The 18,008-nt window shown below is 48.9% G+C and overlaps 7 protein-coding genes across 7 annotated transcripts; 4 read left to right on the forward strand and 3 right to left on the reverse strand.

The window, feature by feature from the left end:
* Nucleotides 1-421: 421 nt before the first annotated feature.
* Nucleotides 422-1,246, reverse strand: N7525_003839 (60S ribosomal protein eL29). The gene is made up of 4 exons (XM_002566405.2): nucleotides 1,232-1,246; nucleotides 1,083-1,134; nucleotides 743-845; nucleotides 422-675 (listed from the first exon to the last, which is right to left on the reverse strand). Exons 1-4 carry the CDS (start codon nucleotides 1,236-1,238, stop codon nucleotides 640-642), a joined length of 198 nt encoding a protein of 65 aa, XP_002566451.1. The 5' UTR covers nucleotides 1,239-1,246; the 3' UTR covers nucleotides 422-639.
* Nucleotides 1,247-2,027: 781 nt separating this feature from the next.
* N7525_003840 (F1F0 ATP synthase subunit delta) lies at nucleotides 2,028-2,877 on the forward strand (the record flags this gene model as incomplete). The annotated part of the gene is made up of 6 exons (XM_002566404.2): nucleotides 2,028-2,159; nucleotides 2,230-2,252; nucleotides 2,334-2,464; nucleotides 2,555-2,643; nucleotides 2,701-2,790; nucleotides 2,845-2,877. The coding sequence occupies 6 exons, from the start codon at nucleotides 2,028-2,030 to the stop codon at nucleotides 2,875-2,877; spliced, it is 498 nt and encodes a 165-aa protein (XP_002566450.2).
* Nucleotides 2,878-3,110: 233 nt separating this feature from the next.
* Nucleotides 3,111-4,574, forward strand: N7525_003841 (uncharacterized protein; the record flags this gene model as incomplete). The annotated part of the gene is made up of 1 exon (XM_002566403.2): nucleotides 3,111-4,574. The coding sequence occupies one exon, from the start codon at nucleotides 3,111-3,113 to the stop codon at nucleotides 4,572-4,574; it is 1,464 nt and encodes a 487-aa protein (XP_002566449.2).
* A 2,078-nt stretch (nucleotides 4,575-6,652) lies between these two features.
* On the reverse strand, nucleotides 6,653-9,096 carry N7525_003842 (uncharacterized protein; the record flags this gene model as incomplete). Its single annotated transcript, XM_002566402.1, has 3 exons — nucleotides 6,653-8,449; nucleotides 8,500-8,867; nucleotides 8,949-9,096. The coding sequence occupies 3 exons, from the start codon at nucleotides 9,094-9,096 to the stop codon at nucleotides 6,653-6,655; spliced, it is 2,313 nt and encodes a 770-aa protein (XP_002566448.1).
* Nucleotides 9,097-9,742: 646 nt separating this feature from the next.
* N7525_003843 (putative L-cystine transporter) lies at nucleotides 9,743-10,825 on the forward strand (the record flags this gene model as incomplete). Its single annotated transcript, XM_002566401.1, has 4 exons — nucleotides 9,743-9,783; nucleotides 9,850-9,867; nucleotides 9,939-10,377; nucleotides 10,457-10,825. The coding sequence occupies 4 exons, from the start codon at nucleotides 9,743-9,745 to the stop codon at nucleotides 10,823-10,825; spliced, it is 867 nt and encodes a 288-aa protein (XP_002566447.1).
* Nucleotides 10,826-12,739: 1,914 nt separating this feature from the next.
* Nucleotides 12,740-13,900, forward strand: N7525_003844 (putative C2H2 transcription factor; the record flags this gene model as incomplete). The annotated part of the gene is made up of 1 exon (XM_002566399.2): nucleotides 12,740-13,900. One exon carries the CDS (start codon nucleotides 12,740-12,742, stop codon nucleotides 13,898-13,900), a length of 1,161 nt encoding a protein of 386 aa, XP_002566445.2.
* A 1,602-nt stretch (nucleotides 13,901-15,502) lies between these two features.
* On the reverse strand, nucleotides 15,503-16,554 carry N7525_003845 (esterase/lipase family protein; the record flags this gene model as incomplete). Its single annotated transcript, XM_002566398.1, has 2 exons — nucleotides 15,503-16,394; nucleotides 16,484-16,554. 2 exons carry the CDS (start codon nucleotides 16,552-16,554, stop codon nucleotides 15,503-15,505), a joined length of 963 nt encoding a protein of 320 aa, XP_002566444.1.
* Between the last annotated feature and the right edge of the window lie 1,454 nt (nucleotides 16,555-18,008).

Genomic DNA, 18,008 nt, shown 5'->3' on the forward strand with positions numbered 1-18,008 from the left:
CCTGCGCTCAACTATGAACGGTGAAGTTCTCCGCACCAATGTATTGGTGATTTGGCTTTCTAACGCTGTCTAGATTTTGACAGTTCATTGATGGGATCTAGACTGAATAAATTGATTCGAATATGTCTAAGTATAGAAACTGTTACTGCTTACGGGATGTAGCCCCCTGACCATGAACCCTGTCACGATCGAGAAGAATCAAGACAGGATATATAGCAATCGGGAACTTGGGGGTTATTCTTGGCACGTTAAGAAAAATCCTTCAGCAATCGCGCATGAGAAAAAGCACGCAGCTGTACACACATATGCCGGACGGGGACTTGGGGGAAAACGGGGAGAGACTAAGCTCAAGGGTCGCAACACAGACGAAGTCGAGCCCTCGAGTCTGGAAGGAGAAATAAAAGGAAACAGCAGAATTGATCCGCTTGGGAAAAGGGCACCGCTGTGCACATCGAATTAAGCCCGTTGATTTATCGATATCAAACAACTCGAGGCTCGTCGCGCAAGGAATAAGCAAAAACCAGGCCTATTCGACACAGCGGACCGTCCTTGATCATCGCACACGTTATGTTCTCTGGACCTCTTGCACGCTCGAGTTGCATTTCATGTTTCCCATTTTTTTAAGACTGAGTTCATAATCTATGCGACCTCACGCTTGCCCTCCTTGCGCTCCTTCTGTTCAATGGGTCAGTATTCCGTGACATGGGTGGTGGATGTTGGGTTCGGGTTGTGGTCAACGTACAAGGGCCTTCATGGTGCCGTGGAGAGCGTGACGGTGGTTGCGGCGGAACTTGGGGTCAACACCCTTGAGGGAGGGGTAACGGTTGGTCTTGGGCTTCTTGATACTGTTTGAGAAGATATATCAGCGATTCGGTCCTGGTTGGGATGGCGTGATGTATGGTGGTCGAATGCAGTAGTTCGAAGAGATTGCCCGAGCGAATATTCAAGTCGTAACCTCAAAATCATCACCCCGGATAAAACGATTCGCACACTAGCTTTTCCACCATGTCCATTGAATCGATTGAAAAAGGTCGGGAAAGTGTAACAGTAGGATAATCGAGGAAGTTCAAGGGTAGACGTACCCGTTACGGTGAGCCTTCTGGCTGTTGTGGTGCTGGGACGCGTTCTTGGACTCTGTGGGTGAAAATCATGTCAGCGCCATGGCCTTTTTTTTTCCCTGCCTCACAGCTTGCAAAAGAGGCAAGGTCATAGGGTCGTGGTAAAAACGTACTGGCCATCTTGTCGGATGTTGTCGCTGATTGACGGTGTGATGGATAGAGAGGAGTGGGAATAGGGACGTCAGGCCTAGGAGGGTCGGCTAGGGCTCGTTCCGTTTGTGGGATCTCGCTTATCGGGCGGTGTACATACTAACGCATCACTACATAGCTTGCTAACTGCAAGATTGTCCTAAGCAACGTCATAGTAGCTTGATATAGTATCGTATCCTTATTGCATTTTATTAGATCGGTCTAGATAAATGAAAATTTGTGCCTTTTTTAGCTTGCTTTGGCGGTTCTTCAGTCTACGACTTTTTCTCACCTTGTTCTGCCACTCGCCTACACGTGACCCTGATTTATATGCATCACGTGATGGATATACTTTGCATCTCCGAGTAAAGTACAGCTGTCCGGGTATGAAGAAGACTTTATTTCGGAGGCCACATAAAACAGCAAGTCCGATAGACATATACAACCCGCTGCGTCTGATTACCAGCGGGTCCTTCCCGATCAACTTGTTCTCGGCATTACAGTTTGGAATCGAACTTCCCGCAGGGACCTAGACTCCAAAATGGACGGATAATGAAATATGTAGAGCATTAATTGGAATAATTTGTTTTCTCCTCGTGTTCTCATAAAACATGCGTAGCATGACCGTAGTAACAACGCTCATACTGGCCATAGTCCGGCCGTTGAATTCCCGTAGCACGTGACCAGACGCTAGGGAACAACCGGCATTCCGACTTCGACCTTTGCAACGCAACTTCAAGAGGGATAATCCAGCCTTTGCACGTCATCCACCACTGCAAAATGAGCTCCTTCCGCTTCGCTCGCTCCGCCCTCCGGGCTCGCCCTTCTTTCCTCGGTGCTCCCGTTCAGCGCCGTGGTTACGCTGAGGCCGTCGCCGACAAGATCAAGCTGTCCCTGACTCTGCCTCACCAGGTGCGTGAACGAACTCCGGCCGGCATCCCAACATCGTAACCTAAGTACTGACTTGATAATTGATTGACAGACCATCTACCGCTCGACTGGCGTGTATGTTATGCTTCCACTTGCACCCGTGTCGACGGTGCCTACGCCCTTTCCGTAAATACTGACGAACCTCCGCGATCACAGTACCCAGGTCAACATTCCCGCCGCCTCCGGTGAGATGGGTGTCCTCGCCAACCACGTTCCCTCCATCGAGCAGCTCAAGCCCGGTCTCGTCGAGATCCTCGAGGAGAGCGGCGCCACCAAGCAGTACTTCCGTACGTCCGACCCTCGCGTCCTGAGACATTCCGCAAATCTGGATTCTTCTCAATTGGGATTGATCAACTAACAATGGTGTTCCTGTATAGTGTCCGGTGGCTTCGCCGTTGTCCAGCCCGACTCCCAGCTCAGCATCAACGCTGTCGAGGGCTTCCCTCTTGAGGAGTTCAGCGCCGATGTAGGTTATTTTCCTTTGCAACGTTGCGACTTAAGCTAACCGGAACTTCCTTCCTAGTCCATCCGCGCCCAGATCGCCGAGGCCCAGAAGATTGCCAGCGGCAGCGGCAGCGAGCAGGATATCGCTGAGGCCAAGATTGAGCTTGAGGTATGAACTCTTGGGGACTACTGGACTGGTTAAATACTGACTTTTCTTGAACAGGTTCTCGAGACCCTGCAGGCCCACGTCAAATAGACTTGATGTACATAACCATTATCGCCCTAACTATGAACCTGTAGAATTATAGCAATTCTCCATTTCCCTCTAATCATACTTGCTTATTATATTATTTTTTGTGTCTACCTAGGTATAGTCCTATGCGGTAGGGTGGGAGCGCACCTTCCAAGCTTGGAAGTTAAGCAAGCACCTGACTTGCCCGTCTCATCTCCAACGACCATCGACTTTCATCCTCAGCTGACCGTGCAGTCATGGCATTCGCCAAATCACTCAAATCAGACCCCCTTGGCACCGTGGATACTCGACTGACGATGACGGACTCACCTACGGATGGCTTCTGTTCACCTCTCTTTGAGCCATTCACTGGGTTTGCGCCATTCACCCGGTTTGACGGAACTGACAAACGACAGCCAGGAAGCCAAACAGAAGCAGAAGCGAGCCCAAAGCAAGCTCACCGAATCCTTGAACTTCGCGAGTCATTCCGTGGTTTCGATTCCAGCCGAAACTGTTCTCGACTTGAGTTGGATGTCGCCGTGGATAAGTACCACACTCTTGACGGCCTTGCTGAACCCCTGAATCCCCAAAACACGCCCGCATCAAATAGCGAACGAGGAAGCACAGAGGAATCTACTGAGTCATTTCGTCGCTATCAAATGGAGAACCTACGGAGGAGTAATACCCCCGAGGCGGAGGAGTTCAATTTCGATTGCTTCCAAGATTCGCCAGAGGCAAGCTTTGCTTGTCAAGGCGATGAAAGCGAATCTCAGAAACCCTCAAAGTTGCGACGCCTTTCCGTTGGCCGCCGACAGTGGATCAAACCTCCCATCACTGCCCTGGCGAATCATCGGCCAGGCACAAATGCCGGTAACTTCAAGAACTCTAGCAATCCAGGTTCACTGATGCGGTGCGTTCGATTTTCTCCTCCTGCGGCCTCTCTGTCTCCGCCTTCTCGTGCGGCACGTAGTCCCCTACCTTCGATCGAAAAAAGACAGGATTACGTTGCTTCGCATCGACAGAAGAAACAATGCCGGAAATGGAAGGTCGCTGGTCGCACGTACTCTCGAAAGAGCTCACCATGCAACAGCCCTACGAAAAGAACGCAGTCTCTGTCAGCTCGCATCCCAAAGAACCATGATATGCGAAACTCGTCCCTTTTCAGCTTGTCTGATCGTGAAACGCGTCAAACGGCGTTCCCCACTCGTGTTGCCTCGGGTGCTGATGCCCGGGAAGTGAGAGCCAGCAACGTGGTTCACACGCCTGTTGCAAATGACTCGACAATTGCGGGTAAAACGGAGAAGAACCTCCCTGCTTTTTTTGCTGTTTCCTTTTCGCTTTACAGCATCCGACCTGCGCCCAATTCATCCAGTGAGAAAGCCCCAAAGTATGCTTTTAAATTTCGAATAACTCGAACTGATCTCCCTCAACAACCTTCTCCGCATTTCCCTACCAAATTCGACAACATCACTTGCCACCCGATCATTAATGACTTGCTATTCCACACCTGCTTCATCGTCCCTGCGCTCGTTGTGCTGGTCCCTCTCAATGTCTTCTTCATTGCAACATACCCATTGACCAACACCCGAGTCGGCGCTGTAATGCTCTACCTGGTCAGAGCTTTACTGTATCTACTGATGGACATTATCATTCTTTTGTTGTCCAAATTCGGGGTGTCTTGCGGATGCCAGTGGTATCCAGACACCGGCCATTCGGGCTGAGTAGCTACACCCTTACGGTGGTGAGCAATTGAGATTGGACAAGATCGGGGCGACATGCACATCGGCGAATTCCGTTCCTACTTTCTCCCAAAGACTATTTGTATGCATCATTATGCTACTGGTATCTCCTTGTGTCCCGCAAACGTGCTTAGTCTTGTTCTATTCGATATATTTTCGTGGCTGAAAGTCGAGTCATGAGTATGAATTAATCGCATTTAATGGCAAATTCCAAGACCGTAAGTTACATTGCCCGAAAGAGCGCTGTAGTCGTACGCAATGGGCTTTATCCCAAGAACATACTCATCATACCTGACAGCCCGGGGAGGGTGGTTCTGACGGATTTCGATATTGCAAACCTCCCCAAAGAAGGAACCCCAGGACCCGGCCATTCGGATTCATTCTCATAGACCAGTACAGGCCTATAAGTTTGAGGGTAATTCTCGTGTACCCTCAGCTTCGATGGATCGTTGGGGATGTTGGACGCCTGAGGCATCACCAAGTGATAGAAGCTACCCAGTTTGATAGCTCTCTCTCCTCTCCTTCTCTTCCTCCTCACCGTGCGTGCGGGGTAGTATCTAGATCGTTGCGAGAACCTTTACAGCTCGATAGAATCCGACGTTGTCAGACTCAGACCTTTCGAATAATTACTATCTTGTTTGGCCAATATGCAACAGGGATTAACGCGCGGTATAAACAGTGAATTCCACACCAAATTCGACACTAAATTCACATCCCAGGGAGTCTTCTTACATATAACGTCCCTCCTAATGTTAAATTTTGTGCTTGACGTTTGACCTCAAAAAGTACACCTTCTTGATGTCAATTCCTGCACAATTCCTCCATCAAATGGCGGTTTGGCCGAGTGGTCTAAGGCGATTGACTAGAACCATCTTGAAGTCATTCTTGAAATCAAGATTCCCCTATCAATTCCGTTCGCGGGCGCATGTTCGAATCATGCAGCCGTCGTTACATTTTTGCTCTTGTTGACGGGTTTCCTTATTTCGCCACAGAAGACCCAGTGACGAAAGACGATATAGGTCTTGGGATGCAGAAAGTTTTTGGGTTGTGAGAAGCCCCGAAAAAAGCCATGGAGCCTTGAAAAGAAGTTTTATTTTGTTGTCTTTCATTTCTGCCCGATTAGGGCTTTCATTGTGGAGCCGAGCCGCTTGGTCTTGGTATGATATTGGGGGTGTGATATGTGGTAGTCGGCCTAGATTAGTAGTTCTACACAGATAGTAACAGAGGGAGCCTCAGACAATGAGGTGTTATTACAAATTCGAAGCCCCTTTTGTATCTACTTTTGGGATTTACAGAGTCACGGTAGCAAAACACGGAGGCTACGCAGAGCCAAATCATATATACCTTTCTACTGGTCGCTAAGGTGACATGAGTCGTGCGCTAAGCGGTGGGAGAAATATAAATTACCATAAGCCAGATATGACAGCAAGGGGCAAGTGTACCAAGACACATTCTGTAGGGCTCGGATTCATTGCTCGATCACTATACTCAATATCCAGATGGTGATTCTGTAAGGAAGTCTACTTCCACAGAGTAGGGCGACGGAAAGGAAAAACGACATTATTCCACTAGACAACAAAATCCAAGGTTCTTGTTTAGGGCCTAGAGGGGCCATATCCCAGTTTGATATATTGTTCAAGATTCATCGAATTCCAGAGTTTCTAACTTGCATTTCTGCTCGGCTGTAAAGGCCCAAGCGGTAGCAAAAGAATATGGATAACCAATACCCAGATAGGTACGTTGTCACAAAGATAAAGACAAGAAGACCAGAAAAAAAAAAGTCAATCGACAACCCAATAAAAGATCCGTTAAATCGCTGGCATCATGGAAGAAGAGATAAGAAAGGAAAAGCTAGCTAAGAGAATCATTTCGTCGCCTCAAAAGCACATTCAAGAAAAAGGGGAACATTTCAAAAAGACATAGCACCGTGACAGGGGGGAGATCATTTATATCAACACGGCTGGAGAAGCACATAACTCGTTTTGTACATGTCGTAAGCTGGGCCTGTAGTGGACACAAGAGAAAGGGAAAACGGAGAATGCTAGATACTAAGAGAGCGCTCAGGTGAATTCCACGCCGTGCTGCTGCTGCCTTTCTTGCCGAGTCCGGGCTCGTTCAGCACGTCTGCGGCGACGGTTGTTCGCGTACGAACCGCTCATCTCAGTACCGGTATATGCGGGCGAAGTGATACTGCCTGCCCCGTATGGGATGGTAGAAGGCGCAGGAATTGGAGGTGGTGGCGGCATTTGGCTGACTTGAGAAGGCGGAGCGCCCCATGAGGACGCCGGAATGCTGCCTGAAGGAGCCATGGATGCCTGTGGCGGGGCAAGGCGAGCAGCAGCTGCCGCCTGCTCACGTCGCATTTGCTCGTCTTGTTGACGTTCGAGCTCTTCAACGCGACGCCATCGGTCATAACCAGCGTCTTCATTGCCAGACAAAGAACCCGCACTGCTGTTGCGACGTCGAGAGTTTCTTCGCTCTCTGCGACGGGCCTCGCGGCTCGCGGCCGCTTCTTCTTCGGTCAGTCGACGGAGTGTCACATGTCGTCCGTCATTGTGCATTTTGACTTTCACGGATACCGGTGGAGAGGCAACGTCGTCCTCTCGGCGCCGGCTGCTGCTCCGATTGCGGCGGGAGGCTGCGTCTAGTGCTGCGCCAGCGGCCGCACCTGATGCAAATTCAGCTCCATCATGGGCGAGGGAGTGACGTGAGGGAGGAGCTTCGGGTCTCAAGTCGCCAGAGAACTGCTGGTGGCTCGGGGGCATAGGCGGCATATCTGATACAGCACTATGGACAGCACCGGAGGCGAGAGGCTCTGCAGTAAGAGGAGATCCTCCATGTCCATGTGATGCATGTCGAGGTGGAGGACGAGACAAATCCGTTTCAGTAAGATCAGTTTCACTGTACGAACTGGCCCTTCTTCGTGGGTAAAAACTTTCTCCAGCCTGTGGACGCCGTCTGCTGTTTGCTCTCTGCAGCGCCTCGTCCTCATATTCTCGGCGCTTGATATCCTCCAGCCGCCGTTTCTCTTCATCGTCCTTTTTACCGCGGCTGAACAGGCGCTTCACGGCAGCGAAAGCACCGGCACCCAGAACGGCGTCTCTAACCCCATGAGAAGCGTTTCGCTTGGGCGGCTCGGTGAAATACGTGCTGTTGTAATAGTAAGACGAGCCTGGACTTTGAGACCTGCTTGGTACACGGCTCGGTGGTCGATTAAGGGGCGTGTGGTGGGTTGGCTCCGGTCGACCATCTTCCAGTCTGCTGAGAGATTCATCCGTGTGGCTAGTACTGCGCGAATGCGCAGGTCTATAGCGACCAGACTCAGCATCGTCTTCACGCTTCTTTCGGCGGTCCCAGAACTTCTTGGCCATGAGAGCAGCCCCAGCAAGTGCGCCAATCTCGAGGAGTTTCTTGCCGAAACCACCACCACCTCCTCCACCACCGCCACCGCCACCGCCATGATGGTGGGAGGATTCATCCGAATACTTTTCATCGGAAATGGATGTGCGGGAGTCTTCATAAGCATGGCTCGGGTGGCGACTGCTTGTACGTCGTCGAAACATTGAGGCCAAACCAGCACCGGCAGCGCCTGCGGCGAGAGCTGCTCCTGTGTGATTGCCATGGTGCTCTGAAATTTCTGAAGGACCTGTATAATGGCTGCGACCACCGAGATCACTTCCCATGTGGTATCCTTCGACGTCATATTTGTAAGAAAGTACAAAGTAAAGAACCAAGTATCCGAAAGCTGTCAGCGCGAATAGGATGAAAAGGACCTTTGGCGAACCGTAGAGCGTGAGTCCCAGTGGAATTTGAGCAATGCCGAGAAGTACAAGAGCACGACCCAACCACCGGTGCAACTATGATATGTTAGGAGAGCCCATATATCCCTTCTTGGGGTGTTACTTACCACTAGTTTCAAAGGGACGTGGAGTCGCTGTCTCTTACTCTCCTTCTTGTGCAGGAACCAGCCCCACAGCACCTGGAAGATGACCAAAACATAGATTGCTAGGCCAATTCCATGATGGGGGTTGGTTAGGCTTCTTTCGGGCCCAACGGCAAACCACCCAAGCACAAACACGACCGTGGTTAAGAGCAAAGTAAGTACCTGACACCAAACATGTAATTTGAATGCCCAATAAGGATTCCATCGGGAGTAGTATCGGATTATGAATATTGATGTTGGGACGATACCCAAGAAAACGATTGTTGCAATGACGCCGTGTGCGATGATTATGGAATGATATCCGGCCATATCCTTGAAACGGTTCCCCATGCCTGTAACGTGTCAGTGGTCACAAGAAAGTTGAAAAGGTATGCAACAATATCGAAAGTAAATTGCTGATGTTCTGGACTAACCATTGTATCGCATCGTCTCAAAGTTGATCCCCATCAAATTGGGCAGCAGGAAGGTATCTCGCCCGGAGTCCCAGGTGCCATCGCCAACATGAAGGGTATTGGATGCATACGTGCTGCTCCCAGCGGCGGCGAGATCCGAGTCTGACATTTTGCGGGTAATACTCGAACGACCATGCGATATTCAGTCTGGAATGTCGGATTTACCGGAGATCTTTCGAGATCTCCCGATCTGAAGAATGCACCATGCGATAACGAGATCGGAATTCTAACTGGAATGTCCAATAAAAGTTGGCCCGGTTGATTGTATGTTGACCAGTTTATGGCAAAATTGGTCGTATTACAAGATCTAAGTAGGGTTCGAAAGGGTCGTAAAGTAGATGTCGAGGCGGAGCGTAAGGAGAGGGAGGAAAGAGAGTCGTACAGATTCGGAATGTGAGGTTAGGATAGGATTGAAAAAGCGCCCGACAACGCTGTTGGTATGAAATAGAGAAATGCACGTCGCACAGGCACTTCGGGCAGAGAGGAATCACAACAAGAGGCTGAGCGATTCCCCCAGTCATTTGTTTTCCGACAACCCATTACCGGGCCAACCAGCCGCTGACTCAGCATTGCTATTGTGACCGCCTTCCTGAAGTCAACTAGCCTGTTCCCGTGGTTGTTATCTTATCTGTCTTATCCTCAGCTGATCTTATCACAAGATTGCGTGCGAATGGAGCCCAAATCGTCGCTTCCCACCTGCGCACTTTCTCTTCTTCCCCCGCCTGATACTTTGGGATGAGTGTCCTCAATCCAACATGAGCCCTCAACTCGAGATATTCATTAAAGCTTTGTCCCGGTTAGTGAACTCCTATTCGCACCCGAATGCCACCGGGCCTTATGAACATGACTGACCGATTTCCAGCTTTTTAGGATGGTCATAGTAAGTTTACGGTTGAACCCGAAGTTATATCTCATATGACACTTGGATTAATGGCTCACTCGAGCGCATAGCATGCTCTGCTGGTCGGGGTCTTTTTATCCGCAGCCCATCACCAACTGGAAACGCAACTCGACCGTCGGCTTATCCATTGATTTATCAACTATAAACCCTCTGGGCTTTGTCTGCTATGCGATATACACCTCTGCTTTCCTCTACTCGCCCGTCATTCGGTCACAGTATGCGGCCCGCCACCCTGCCTCGATCGAACCCACCGTCCGGTTTAACGATTTCGCATTTGCGGCCCACGCGGTGGCATTGTGCATCGTAATGTACACACAATTTTGGCCTTTCATCTGGGGGTTCCACGTTCCCCGTTTCCAAAGGATTAGCTGGACAATGGCATGGCTCTTTTGGGGATGTGCCTTGGCTCCTCTAGTGGTTACGGCGATCGTGTTGGCGCAAAGTCCGGACGGAGGGTATGATCCTTCTACTTGGGCGTGGATTGACGTGGTAGGTGAAAACATGCTGCCCTTCTTCAGTGAAATGCTGAATCACGGGGGAACTACAAGACAAGGCTAAATCCCTCCAGATCTACTTGTTTTCGTATATCAAGCTCCTGATCACCATTGTAAAATATATGCCTCAAGTGGCGCTGAACTACAAGCGCCAATCTACAGTAGGATGGAGCATTGGAACCATCCTTCTTGACTTGGCTGGCGGGGTCCTTTCAATGCTTCAACTGGTACTTGACTCCAGCCTTCAAAGTGACTGGAGCGGTATCACCGGCAACCCGGTCAAGCTACTGCTGGGCAACGTTACAATCTTCTTCGATGCGATCTTCTGCATCCAACACTACGTCCTATACCGAGATACCCCTGACCAGAAGAGAACACCTGGTCCGGGCGAGCAATCGCCCCTCTTGGTCGGACAGGATGATGCTGTGAGAGATCGGGTCTGATCCAAGGCACACAGAGAGATCCATGAGACGAACCTGGTGACCTTGGGGCCAAATTTGAGACATTGGAGATATGTCTCTATTTTTGTAGAAGCAGTGCAGTCTGACCTTGGATCTTTGAGACATTGTGGGGGCGGTAATTCTGACCACCCAACACCTTAGCCCTGGGGAGACTTGGCGATCTGACGATTTGGGGGTCTAGTTTAAGCCACGATTTAGATACACGATAGACCGTCCTATTAAGAAGTCGATGCTGCTTTTCTTTTCTTTTCTTTTTTTTGGTTTCCGGATGTGAGACACACTACCATGGAATATTATTCTTAGACCAAAGATATCCTCTCACAACCAGCTTACAACGTACGTACCATTGTAGAAGTATTCAGGCCATCATTTGCTATGCCCAGAAAACCCCCGGAGAATCTGTCCAAATGTAATAGTTACTATTCACACAGTGACTGGATAATAGGCCCGAAGCCACACTGAGGCTCACGCCGATCATATTGTAGCGGACACCGCTCCTCGTTTTGAACGGCCCCCGTATTTTGGTCCCCATCGAACGACGTGAGTGGTCAAATAATGGGATAAGCACAAACTTCTCATCATTTGGCCAATCATGAGAATGGACACGGTCAACCCACAATGCACTAACGGTGCTAGCCGTCGGTGTCAGTGAGTGCTAAGGGTCTATGGCACTACCGGAGCTGAACCTGAATTCCAGATTCCCAGACTCAATATGAGCTCACTTTCTACCCCCTGCAATACCTGGTTTCCGTAATGATCAACTATACAGAATAGCTCTGGAGCGAAATATGCCTGCCAGACATCAGTCCCAGCTCCCTACTAGTAAGATACCCCGCCACGCAAGAGCTGCCACCTCCGGCTTTTACCGTTACCTCCAATCTGACTCAACCTTGAGAAACTGGAATTAAAATTATGGATGGAATCTGAACTTATTAACATGGCATCGGGGATTATGTGTATAACTTTGGGTATCTCTTGTGTAATGTGGCCATAATAGTGAGGCTCTTGATACTTATGGCTATAAACCAGTTCCACATGTTTGTCACGGACATGTACAAAAAGACATAAAAGATCTTACCAAGTACCGCAACACCGTTCCTGGTCATACCCGGCGCCCTGGGCGTCTCGTGGCTTTCTAACGACCAATAATACGAACACACAATGCAGGCCCTGGGAATATCATACTTAATGCATGAAACCCTAACCTCTGGCAATAACCTGCCGGTCTTGGTCTAGCCAACCTGGGAAAGTACTATGCGCAGACCCACGTCGTCATCTTTCAGCCCTACTCTGATGAGAAACAATACTTATACACGTGAGAGGCCAACACCTGCAAGCCCTGATTGGGTCGAAGATCATCTCTCAAGGGGAAGCCAGTAGACCCGGCCCCCGGTAATCCATCCATTCTGAATCAACTTGAGTCAACCATCAGACCAAGGGAGGGATATCAACTGCTCATTGGACAGATTACCAACCATAACTGACCGGTATGATTAACAATTTAATGTTCTATATCGAGCATGGCAGTTGATCAACGTTTCAACTTCTTCTGCGGAGCGCCTAGAAATTCAAGATTACAGCACTGCCTCCTCGACATGATATGACCATAAATAATCGACTGCCGGTTACGTCTTAGTCTAAAGACAAGTTCAGCTCTAAATCTGCCAAAACTCTATAATACTTTGGCTTCTCGATCTTATCGGGCAACAATCTTCAATGCATGGACACCTATTCATACATCCTTTATAAGGACGAAATTACACTAATCATCAACTGATATGCAAGAGCTGTTTTCTGAAACGACAGCTTTGGGTACTTCGACTGGGAGTCCTCTTTTCCATCCTCAGAACTACCTTTCCACAATACCATCTACATCCCAGCATCGCCAACGTCGTCATGTACCCTAGTCGCCAGAAGCCTAAGAGTGTGTACAGCACTATGTCTGATAGTGCTGGTTACTCGGAGTCCTCAGAGCCCCAATATATTGGAGGCCTGTACGATATCCCTACCGGTATTCCATCCAACTCTCACATGTCCGCCCTTCAGCAGATGAACATAAACTCGATGAACGCACAACTAAACCGTCGGTCCTTCCTAGCCCCGGGGCAGTATTCCACCGGGAGCAGGGAATCAATAGACACTGATACAATTGGCTCTCAACACACGTGGTCCACTGCATCTAACGCAGACATTCTCCCAATCTCTCCTCATATACCCACCTCTGAGACCTCCATCGGACTCGACACAACGCCGTCCTTTCAAGGTTACTATCCCCGGGAATATCTACAACTCGCTATGAATGGCCCTGGCACGTCGGGCTATACTCCCCAACAGATTGACCAATGGTCCCTTGAGAGCGAACCAGCCATAGACTTTTACCAGTCGCAGCCCTTCCCAAATATAGGCTCTATGCGCTTTCCCCCATCGGCGGAGGTGCAACCAGAGACCTACCCAGCATTCAACAACCAACTCGACACTGCAAACGAGCAGTGGCTTTCTTGCCCACCCCATTCCTCCGATCCAATCACAGAAGCCTTCTTTTCAGTCCCCCGATCAATCTCAGTTCCCCGATCAGTCCCAGCGCCAACAACCCATCTCTACCAATCCACCGCTACGACCACCTCAATCTCCTCATCACCACCACACTCCCTCTCTGATCCAGATTCTCCACCGGCCGCACAAGGCTCGGCCTCAGGCTCGGGATCTGGCTCCAACTCAGGCGACCTAAGCAATTACGGGATCCCAACGGGTGACGGTACCTGGCGTTGCGCTTACCCAGGGTGTTCCTCACAGGCTCTCTTTAATCGAGGATGTGATCTGAGGAAGCACTTCAACAGACACCGCAAGTACCTCTTCTGTCGCTATGAGGGATGTCCCCAGTCTGCGAGAAATGGCTTTAGTAGCAAGAAGGACCGTGCTCGTCATGAGGCGAAGCATAACCCTGGTGTTCTTTGTGAGTGGGAGGGCTGCGCAAAGGTCTTCAGTCGTGTCGACAATATGAAAGACCATGTAAGGAGGATCCACCGGAAGGGAGAGGCTGGGCTTAGTAGTCGGTGAGATTACTATGATGACTATGATGGTGTTTCGGTTCATATTTACTTTTGTTTACCTTTGTCTCGGGCGTCGTTAGCTGCTTGTTTGTGCTTCGTGGATTTGATTGGTTCTTTTATGTACAACATTGGTAGGCAAAGCGGAAAAAGGTATTGCTAATTTAGGGAGTGTGCGATTCTGTTGTTTAGCGATTACGTTTCGCTTCTATCAAAACCTAAGCACATGAGACTTTACAGAAACAAATAGTTTTGAGAAATGTTAGGTCTTTAGTGATATCGAGATGCAAATCTGGAATCAAACTCAAGCGCTGGGGAATAGTCTACTGCCGTAAGAAGTGACTAAAAATGCTTGGTTCTAATTTTAACCCTATAGAGAAAACCTAGGCCAGACTAAGGTCATTCTGACAATAAGGACTATTGCAAAAAGGACTGTGATCAGCTACCCGGGATGGGATCTTCCTATGTACCAAAGACGTTTACACGGAAATAGACCAGATGAAACGCGAATTTCCCCCAGATTTAGATAGATTTTAATAATAGTGCAAGATGTACATAGCCTTCTATAGAAAAACAGTATTGTACATTGCCTAACCGACCATCCGTATACGAGTCCACTGCTACTCAGTTGAGGCTATGTGCAGCAGCGAAGAGCAAGTACAGAGTCAAAAATATAAATAAATACAGGGATTGCCCGATTTCCTTTTCTATCTGGAATAACCAGGTAACAAGGTTCGTCACGTCTGTAAGTTGGTGGATCCAGAGCAATGATCCAAATCATCGCCTTACTATGTCAAGGCCAAAAGTATGTGACGAGATACGCTTTGCAGATTGGAAGCCCCATCAAACCCGCCTCCGCGTTCATGTTCATCGACTACCGTCTGATATGATAGTATCCTGCTTAATAAAGTACCGGTCCTGAAACATCTTCCTCAGATCGGTAGCGACACCAGCCATGCAACTTGAGTAAGGCGGCCCAATTCCACCACACCAGGACCCCCGCAGGGAACCCAATCACAGTCTACTACGCCCCGGGGATGTGGACATAATACAGCGAGTTGTCAGTATCGTTCCGGGGCCATGGAACCAACCCGAGCTCGGCGTATTACACCGACGCCCCGGGCGAGTGTCAACCCAGTAATGGCTACACGAAGGGTCAGCCAACATACCCCAAACAATACCTTGATCAGCCGCAAGCTTCCTGGGGAACCAGGAGCTGCTACAAGCGGGTACACTATTCAATTAGGGAAATGAATGATATAGGTAGTATTCCAGGGGTGTGTTGTTGCTCTAGTATAAAGAAACCTTGGGAACCTTGGAAGAAATATCACTGACTCATCAGATATCTGAAACTTCCAAGGTTTTGGGAACCAAGGTTCTGAGACTTCAAGGTTTCAAGTTTGCACGTGCTCCAGGGTTAGGTTGGTCTTAGAAGCTTAATTCCCAACTCTATTTTGAAACGTGCATGGACGTCGTTCAATCAAGAACAAAGGCATTGTATTATAAACCCTGCCAATGGCTATTGACTTCCGAGGTTTGAGAGACAATGCTTACACAACACTATCACAACCAAGGAATGCAAGGAACGTTCATATTTCGTGCAGATACCCCGTCAGTCGAAGGCAAAGTTCTCGCCATACGTGTAAGCAAAACCTTGCGAGTTTGCAGTTCCATTGAAGCAAAAACTCCCCGGAGTCCAAGACCCCAACCAAGCGGGATTCCCAGAGAGAGAAGCGGACATGGCAGTCTTGTTCGCAGCATCACAATCCCGAGACTCATGCAACCACCCCGTAATGATCGACCGAACAAGCCCATAACCACCATCTGCATGACCACTGAACTTCGTCATGTTGCAATGATCAGCATCGATACTACAATTCTCATAGCCTCGCAGAACAGCCGAGTTCTCTTCAACGATCTTGCCCACTGTACCATTCATATTCTTCGCTTCGTAGAAACAGAAGATGTTAAGGGCGAGGTCACCGCGACGCAGCATAGACTGGAACTCGTTCCCAACTCGCTGCGCATTGTTTGAATCCGGATGAAGAGCCCCGACCATATCCCTGTTCGCGGTATGGACTATCTTCATGCCTCTCGCGAGTTTCTCTCGATAGGAGGCAAGCGAAGACCCGTATTGTGGCGTGCCCATGAAGATTAACCCGATGGAACTTGATGATATCTCCCATAGACCGTCTATGGAGGTGCTGAGGATCAGGGTTTGTTGGCATACCAAGCCGCCTAGACTGTGTGCGACGAATAAGATCGGTCTGTTTGAGCAGCCGATTCGTTGGCTGACTATTGCATAGGCTAGGGATTGGCTATAGTCATAGAGTCGGTCCGAGAAGGTTATTGAGGTAAAACTAAATATGTCGACATCGTAGCCGAATGTCATGACCCGTGCCTTGGGCAAGTCTTTCGGAAGAAGATCTCGGGGCCATAAGGTTCCGTTTTCGTGAGCCCATGTTCTCTCGCGGTTGCCGGTCAATCCATGGACGAAAACAACGCTAGTTCAGTGGTGGTTAGTTTGAGTGTCTTATTTGAGCCTTGGTTCCTCTAGTTTGGGGCTCCCTCTTGAAGTAGAAGATAAACTCACTCCAGGTCAGCGTTCGAAGGATCAGATAGCACCTTCATTCCAATTGCACCTTCTGTGGAGTATCTCGGCATTATTAGCTCGGTATATCATTTTATATCTTGAAATCTTACAGAACGTGCTCTGGCACACCGGGTTTCGTCTTGCTCCTGAATAGCCATAGCCTCATAGTGGCGAACTATATGTGACCTTGGATTAGACACGCGAATGGAGCAAATACCAAGAGAAAACAGCGAGATAGAGCCAAGGAAAGGGGCAAACCCGGAAACGAGCGGGCGAATGGTAGGAGAATTTCAAACCTCTTAATCCTGCCCGTTAAGCGCTCTCTTGTTGAAAACATACTACCCCTGTCCGGAGCTGACGAACCGCACTGCATCACACAATGTCTTAAGTAAACCACATGTCATAACACCGTCCATTATACGTCCGTATTGAAATTATTATAGGTGACACAGAAATGTTCCGATTAAAATGGCTGTGGATACGCATTTCCATGAGAAGAAGATATCGGGCCGGAACGTCGTGGTAGCCCCACAGAATCAGGCATGGAACTTCTATACCAGCAATACAAATGGTTGATGAGCCATTGGCGCATAATTGGGCTCGTTTGAGCAGTGCTGCTAGGCATCGCAGACTTAGTTATGATTCCCCATAGCGAGGATCCTAGGACCAACATGCTCAGGCTTCTCTGCGTGTGCACTCAATATAGTAGGGATAATTGGGCTCCCATACTTGTTTCGATGATTATCCCTTCCTTTCCGGGAATCTGAAGGCAGTGTGGGCGTATTTCAGACTCAATTATTGGATGCTTCTTTTACAAATTATTGCAGTCGCTAACTTTCACCTTCCTACTTGTAGAACTAGAATCGATGCAAGTTATTCTTCCTATGCGGATATTCCGCGTGCTCTCGCGGCTAGCAAGCCACCAAACCCTAATCTGATGTAGATGTAGTGAATATGTACCTAGTACAGCGGTAGAAGGCTGATTCGATTGTGGCGCAAGTGGTAGACGGAAGAAAGGCCCTAGGCGTGGATTATCACGGCAGACAGGAAAAAACAACTTGGCGGCTGGGAAACTCTAATAGACATGGTGAGGCCATGGAACTGATGGAAAAGTGCGTGGAATGAGGAAACCAGTTATAGTCTGAAATCCGGAGATAATTCGAATTCCCACCAGGTTGATGGAAGGGCCGAAAGGTTGAATACTGGGAAAGGAGGAAGTATCAAATCGGATTGGACCATACGCGCATTTAAAGTGAAGCTGGCGAGACCAACTCCCAGTTATGGTGCATCAGGGGGGAAAGATTTCCATCTGAATGTATTTTCGGTATTTTCCAAAGTGGAGGAATTCCAATAGAAGAGGTTTTATACCCCAATCGAATTGATCAGACAAGGTGAAAAAATACGATGAAATAGTAGAAAATTAAAGACTCACAACGCTCCAATTAAACGAATGGCTCATGTAACATCATGAATTTCTAACAATGCACAGATGGTATCATTGCAGAAGCACCAAAACAATAGTACC

This window comes from Penicillium rubens (assembly GCF_028828025.1).
Source record: "Penicillium rubens strain IBT 27055 chromosome Unknown utg000002l_segment0_segment0, whole genome shotgun sequence".
Lineage (NCBI taxonomy): Eukaryota > Fungi > Ascomycota > Eurotiomycetes > Eurotiales > Aspergillaceae > Penicillium > Penicillium rubens.

Excerpts from the sequence above, each read along its gene's own strand:
- N7525_003839 (XM_002566405.2), bottom strand. Across the intron at positions 846-1,082 it reads CAGAAGGCTCACCGTAACGG|TATCAAGAAGCCCAAGACCA; the intron begins GTACGTCTACCC and ends CTTCTCAAACAG. Across the intron at positions 676-742 it reads ACGGCACCATGAAGGCCCTT|AAGGAGCGCAAGGAGGGCAA; the intron begins GTACGTTGACCA and ends CCCATTGAACAG.